The sequence below is a fragment of the Sinocyclocheilus anshuiensis genome, unplaced genomic scaffold, assembly GCF_001515605.1.
Source record: "Sinocyclocheilus anshuiensis isolate Anshui unplaced genomic scaffold, SAMN03320099.WGS_v1.1 scaffold412, whole genome shotgun sequence".
Lineage (NCBI taxonomy): Eukaryota > Metazoa > Chordata > Actinopteri > Cypriniformes > Cyprinidae > Sinocyclocheilus > Sinocyclocheilus anshuiensis.
In genome coordinates, this window is record NW_015558661.1 from 1,361,751 (window position 1) to 1,369,376 (window position 7,626).

The following is a 7,626-nucleotide window of genomic DNA, read 5'->3' on the forward strand; positions in this document are numbered from 1 at the left end:
AATTCTGCTAAACTTTAATTAAAACTGAAACTAAACTATATAAAAACTAAATAAAAATGCGTTCACAAAATAAAAATTAAACTAAAACTAACAACAATATTAATGAAACTAATAAAAACTAAACTGAATTTTATAGCAAATTTGAAAACGATATTAAAATAAAACTATTAAAATTTAAAAATGAAAAACTATAATAACCTTGCTTCATATTGATCTCACCCCAGGCTGGCGGAGTCTACCACAGGGACTTTCCATATGTAGCACTGCCCTATGGCCAGTCCATATGTGTAATTTCCACATAATACCTCCTATACGCAGGATGTGGCTTCCATAGCGTTCCCCTACTTGGGTACGCTTTCCCAGTGTTATCCAATATCCCACTGTATGGAACAGGCGGACGCCTCTGCCTAAGCCCTGTCCTATCTTCTGCCCCAACTGGCGTGTGGGGACTTGCCGGCTTTCGCAGGGCACTGGAGGGGGTCAGCAATAGTGGCGCTTTCATAGGGATCCCAATTCGTCAGTCACTGCTGGATGTGACCAGGTGGATGCTGCACAATGGTGGTGGTTGAGGAGATGCCCCCTTCTATGTAAAGCGCTTTGAGTGCCCAGAAAAGCGCTATATAAATGTAAGGAATTATTACTTTCTTTTTTTTTTGCTGACGTAACGTCGAACGTGACTGCCTGAAAGGGAATGTCTCGGTTACATATGTAACCCTTGTTCCCTGAAGGAGGGAACGGAGACGTTATGTCCCGTCGCCACATTTGCTGTACCACCGTCTCAGCGAAATACTGAATGTGTGACTGCACGCGCTCTCCTTATATACCCGCGCTGCGGGGCGGGGTGCGCGACGCAAAGCTTGCACGCCAACACTTATTGGCTTGTTTTGTTAACACTCGAAGGTGATTGGACTCTCTAGCGAGATCCCAATTCGTCAGTCACTGCTGATGTAACGCCTCCGTTCCCTCTTTCAGGGAACAAGGGTTACATATGTAACCGAGACATTTTATTTTGGAGGATTAGTTTTATTGGTTTTGTTTAAACAGGATATTTCATTCTTTAAGCTGTACTAATAATGCTACATGATTTTAATAGCTGAGAGAAGTATATGTATATTTATATAAGTGCTTGTGTCTTAGCATTTGACACTGGATATCTTTTGTTCTATTAAAGCCGACAAAGTAAGTCTGTGTCACATGCATTAAAACATGCATAGTGGATCTGTATAGGATGTTATGAACAATGGAACACTGAAACTATTAAACATATCAAAGTAACACTTTGGTACCATCTTCTGGTTAAAAAAACTATATGCCACCCCCAATTTCTGTAAGATTACTGGCAAATCAGTATCTAAAAGATTGAATACTGATCCATTATTGTTATTTGCTAATGCCTATCATTGATTACTAAATCTGAAAATATAGTGCAAGAATATTACATCTTAAATAATGTGTGAGTAGAGCACATACAGTGCATGCAAGATATAATAACAACTGTAAACTAAATGTTTTATATACATTTAAAATATATTTCTAATTTAAAGTTGACATTTATTAACCATACCATGCAACTGTGCCATTTCTTCATTCCAAAGAACTTTTGTTTTGTCTTTTATTTCATTTAAAATTAAATATACATTAACTACATTATTGGAAATGAAATATTATTGTAATATTTTCTTTACATATAGTTGATACAGCAAGACAGTTTTCAAAAGGGCAATAAATATAAGGTTATATAAGAGTCAAAATTCCAATTATACAAATATGTGTGTTATCTTAAAAAAGTGTTTCTATATGTTCGAACATATAGTTCAAAAATATACCCAGGCAAAATAAAAAGTGTGCACTTCCATAATGTACTTAAAGTGCTCTATTTTCATGCACTAATTTTGTACTTAATATACCATACATTATTATTTAGTACTACTTAAGATCATCTTAAAAACATCTAAGTGTACTCAAATGTGCTATTTTGGGACACCATGAATATAAATTAAAATGTGCTTTTAACATACTTTCTCTGGATTAAAAAAAATAAATTTAGTCACCACTTGTAGTACACTTGAACCAATCTTTCATACACTAGGGTTCAAGTGTACTACATTACCTTAAGAAATATTAACGAATATTTTTAGTATATTAAGTACAAAATTTGTGTGTGAAAATAGAGTACTTTAAGTACATTATTGAAGTGCATTTTTTTCTACTGGGTAACATTAGGATCATTTTTGTGAATTTTATCCTCCAAACTAAAATTTCAATATCACTGTATTTTTTGTGTTTCGCCACATTAGCATATATTCAGACAAGAGTCAACTATAGAGACCAGCATCTCAGCAATGTGAGGATCCTCAAGATTGTTAAGACACCTAAAAATTATAGCCGTCAGGATAAACATGTGTTTCGGATCAGGTCGTGATTTTTTTTTTACGATGATAATTTGCTGCAGCCTCAAACACGTGATGGTACTCTTGTGTATTGGTATTTTCTGATTACACCAAATAAGATTAAGAACAGTATGTCCATTCATTACATAATTCAATTTTTAACTTAAAGTCTGATTGGAGTGGCTTCAGTTGGGTCACTCCTTCACTTAGAAAATAAGACCGAGCCTGACCAGAGTACTGCGCAAACGTCCTGGGAGTGCTATCATCATCTGAAGATACCAACATGAAACCTCAGAGTATACTTGTCTTGCTTGTCCTTGTCGTATTAGCATTGCACTGTAAGTTTTGGGTTTTTTGCATTTAGTGATAGAAGTGTTTAAATTGACTAACTTTTTACTTAAGGCATAAGTGCTTGTGTAAATCTAAAACTGGGAAACCTTGAACAGCAAATCTCATGGACAAAATCATGGATACATGGCTCCAAATCACTTTTGGCTCATTTTACTGTATCTTTCAGTGCTAAAGCATTTAATTTCTGTCTAAGGCAAAGAGAATGAGGCTGCGTCATTTCCCTGGAGCTGTGCAAGTCTCAGTGGAGTTTGCAGACAAGGAGTGTGTCTGCCTTCTGAGCTTTACTTTGGACCCTTAGGCTGTGGCAAGGGATTCTTGTAAGTTCTGGTATATGCCTAATATCATAGCAATAATCTGTCATATCAGTTATGAACTATATTAAAATATACTTCTATTTTTCCTTCTTTTTTTTTCCAGGTGCTGTGTATCACATTTTCTTTGAGAACTGGAAATGATGTTCCTCAAAATTCCACTATGTGAATCCAGCCTTACCTATGATAATTCTCTGCTTTAACTCATCACATGACTGCATGTTTGATTTGGGATCATATACATGGAGATGCCTTAAGGATTAACATATTTTAAATGGTCTTGTATATAACACTGATTGTCATCTAATAGCATCTGATGATCAAGAATTTCAAACCATCATGTTAAGGCGAACCATACAGTTTATTACATGGAATAGTTGCCTTTAGGTCTTCTGATGAACTGTTATTTTGTCTGAATATATAAAACAGCACTGATGCAATAATAAAACTAATAGGCTATTGTTTACCTCTCTGTAAATTTGTGATTCCAAGGCTTTTTAAAACCTGTTCTCCTGACCTAGGAGGAGAAAAAGAAAAAAAAAGATAAAATAATCAGTTCTGTGGTTGTCAACTATCAACTGAAACCAAAAGTGGGCAATCCATACTCTATTGTTTACCTCTCTGTAAATTTGTGATTCCAAGGCTTTTTAAAACCTGTTCTCCTGACCTAGGAGGAGAAAAAAAAAGATAAAATAATCAGTTCTGTGGTTGTCAACTATCAACTGAAACCAAAAGTGGGCAATCCATACTTAAGTGACTTGCACAGCGCAAACAGGTTATTCATTTGAGCAGCTAAGGTAATAAGTTATTTCAAATAACTATTTTGAGAAAAATATTTTGTTTCCAACAGACTTTTGATGAAAAAAAAAGATATTTGTTTCAGTGCAAGGCACCCAAAAACTGACAAGAAGACTGATTTTGCAAAATGGGTAAAAAAACTAAAAAACAAGTGCCATTTTAAATAATACATTAAAACTTTACCATGATAACCATATAGATTTTGCCAAATACCTATGCATAACTTCAAATAACTAAACTATATTATAATCATATTTATTAAATTATAACTTAATAAATTAAAGATTAATTTAAAGGGGTCATATGATGCTAATTTAAAGATCATTATTTGTTCCAACCGTTATTGTTGCTACAATAAAAATGTTACTTGGCACCACTGTAAAATAAAAAAAATAAATAAAACAAAATAAAATACTTACCAAATCTGAACGCTTGTTGCATTGTTTTAGCTACGGCAGTAACAAAGCTGTTAGCAGGGATGGGCAGTATTTGAAATACAAAATACCATTTCGTTTTTAAATACCTTTTTGCATTTAAATACATTTAATCTTAGTATTTTTGTATTTTCAAAATACATAAGGTACTTTGCCAATCAACCTCCTTATTAGACTGCTGATTTCCTGCAGCGATGGGCAGTATTTGAAATACATGTATTTTAAATACTATTTTGTATTTAAATACCTTTGGAAAAAGTCAAATGTATTTTGTATTTAAATACATTTAATCTTAGTATTTTTGTATTTTCAAAATACATAAGGTACTTTGCCAATCAACCTCCTTATTAGACTGCTGATTTCCTGCAGGGATGGGCAGTATTTGAAATACATGTATTTTAAATACTATTTTGTATTTAAATACCTTTGGAAAAAGTCAAATGTATTTTGTATTTAAATACATTTAATCTTAGTATTTTTGTATACTTGTTGATCCAGGAAATCAGCAGTCTAATTAAGAGGTTGATTGGCAAAAAAGTATTTTTGTCTTTTGAAAATACACAAATACTAAACTTAAATGTATTTAAATACAAAATAGTATTTTGTATTTAAATACAAAATATTATTTTGTATTTCAAATGCATGTATTTGAAATACTGCCCATTCCTGGCTGTTAGTAAGTTACAGATATTTCAAATTATTTATAGGAATGATGACAGGTATCATGCTTACCATGGTCATTTTTCTGAAGGGTTACAAGAGCTCGTGGAATAAAAAGAACATACAAGAATCTGCAAGCAACTGAAATAACCTGCAAACCTACTACCAGTCCATGATAAAATACAGGTGGCGTAAGCATGATAAAAAGCGAATACACATGTTTGTATTGTGCAGTGTGTCTCTGCTATTCGACGCTTCAACCCACGTGACCGGACGTAAATACGGTTCAGCAGCAGTTCCCGCGTTTGGCGACTCTTGTCTTTCAATCACTAGCGTAAACTTGAAGTAGCAGCCAGTCGTTCCGGATATGGATGACCTGTATTTAGACAATATTGACGAATTTGTTAATGATCAAAATAAGATCGTAAGTCGTTTTTTATAATGATATCGTTCTTGTCATCGTAAATGTGAAATGTTGGTTGATATACCAAAATGCTTTCAAGTGGCTGCATGCTAGTTTACTTAATTGTTCAGGGCTGGGGACCACGAGAAATATCGGTAACGTTACCGAATGATTTTCATGCCGTTCTTTTCTGTTAACATTTTTTTCTGTGCAGTCTGTTTTCCGAATGACACTTATGAGTTGGTTATTTTTAGTGAAGCAACCACATGCGCGATCCCATGTTGCATCTTAACTTAATCAAATCCGACTCTAAGCGAACAAAAAAAATTGTACTACACTTAATGCTAGTAAGAAATCAGTTTAGTCACTGACAGACTGTTAACGTGTAGTTAAAGATACACAGTACCAGTTTTATAGTAATCAAATGCCATTATTCAGTCTATATAGAGTAAGCATGAGAATAGTTATTAGCTGCATTATCAACTATTCAGCATTTATGTTTTGATTTTTGCAGGTCACCTACAAATGGCTCAGTTTAACTCTTGGAGTCCACGTCAACATAGCAAAACAGTAAGTCCTGTCCTTTTTTACGACACTTTTAAGGTATTCAAGCATCTGATGATCTGTTGGAATCACTAATGTTCAAGTAACATTTTTGCAGAATGTTGTATCATTACCTGCATCAGAAACGTAATGAAAGTTCAGGCACTCCCCTTCATGTCACCTACCTAGTATCTGGGAAGTGTGTTGAGAATGGTAGTACGGTAAGGGTTGAGATCTGATAATTGCTTAACCTTTGTGAAATTAATGTTTCCCAAATAACTATTATTTTAAGATCTGCAGTTGAATGTTTTCCATTGCTTTTAGTGCCACAAAGTGTCAGTAGTACGTGAGGACAAGCTTGATGGTAAGATGACCATATTTATATCTGTAAATTACAACAAAAAGCAGTAATAATAGGCAAAAATGCATTAATCCTGGGCTAAAAAATGTTAGGCTTCTCTAATCTCACATAGGTGATCTTATATTTGTACTTATAATCTTTATAATTTAAAATATATTAATAAAATATATATTTTTTTTTTTATTTATTCTGTTATATTATCATTGTGTTGGCATCATTTTAATTTCGATTTAATTTAATTTCTATATATATTAATTTAAAATATAAATTAATTAATATAAATACACAATTTATTTTAATATTTAATTTTATTATATAAAAGCAGGAAATACAGGAAGAAAAAAACATTTATATAATATTTCATGTGATTTTCATTTTTAAATATTCAGTAGAGGAATTTGTTTTTGACAGCTGTTAAAGCAAAGATGGACGTGACCATCAGTGTGCATGTGTACAGTGTGCAGAGAGCCGAGCTGAAGGATAGTTCACCACTTTACAATACAGATTATGATGCTGTTAAGGAGAACCTAAAAAACTGCAACAAGTAAGTGATGCACATATAACCTGTAATGTCACGTGCATGCATCATATGCTAAAGTTGTGCCACATCCAATATCTCTGGTCTTTCCTCAGGTACAGCGCTATACGTTGCGCTGCGGCGGTCTCTTTGTCATCTGCGGAACTGCAAAGAGCTCAAGAGATGGCTTTGGTCCCTCCAGTGGAGAAGGAAATCAGTAAGCCTGGCTTGAATGAAAACACTTCAGCTACCTCCAAACCCAGTGCTAAGCAGCCAGCAGGCATCATGGGAATGTTTGCAAGCAAAAATGCTTCTAAGAGCCAAGAATCCAGCAAGGAAGTGAAAACAGAGCAGAAAGAAGATTCTTCTCTGGTTAGAGTGTAACTCTATAGTTTAATGTTGATGGAACACAAGAGTGTGTGTGAAATTTATAATGGTTTCCTATGTTGTAGGTTGAAACATCAAAAAGCAAAACAGCCTCCAAAATGAACCCGATGAGTAACTTCTTTGGGAAGTCTGCCCAAAGTGAGTGTTTTTCTTTCTTGTCTGCCAAAAAAAAAAGACAAAAAATGCAAGAAACAATGCGTAACAAAGTAAACCAAACAAAACATTTTCCTCTGAAATTTAGAAAAGGCTGATGAAAAACCTAACAAAAGCATTAAAGAAGAGATGGACGGCAGCTCAACAGCATCGGCTACTGCAAGTATGAAACAGTCACAGACATCTCCCAAATCTGAGATTGACATTAAAGAGGAACAATCCAAAGTGTCCAATGCTTTGAAGGTTGAATCAAAAGACACTCGGAAGTAAGGTTTACTTTTTTTTTTTTCCTTTTTGAAGTAAATTTTTATTTATACT

At 33.9% G+C, this 7,626-nt stretch overlaps 1 protein-coding gene across 1 annotated transcript in view; it reads left to right on the plus strand.

Moving 5' to 3' along the window:
• Positions 1-5,194: 5,194 nt before the first annotated feature.
• The window catches only part of LOC107681185 (DNA polymerase delta 3, accessory subunit), a 5,937-nt gene continuing 3,505 nt past the window's right edge, over positions 5,195-7,626 (plus strand). Inside the window, 8 exon segments of the mRNA XM_016477396.1 lie at positions 5,195-5,368; positions 5,862-5,917; positions 6,009-6,111; positions 6,215-6,254; positions 6,663-6,795; positions 6,885-7,140; positions 7,221-7,293; positions 7,397-7,585. Of these exon segments, the coding sequence (XP_016332882.1) occupies positions 5,312-5,368; positions 5,862-5,917; positions 6,009-6,111; positions 6,215-6,254; positions 6,663-6,795; positions 6,885-7,140; positions 7,221-7,293; positions 7,397-7,585 (907 nt within the window). The 5' untranslated portion in view covers positions 5,195-5,311.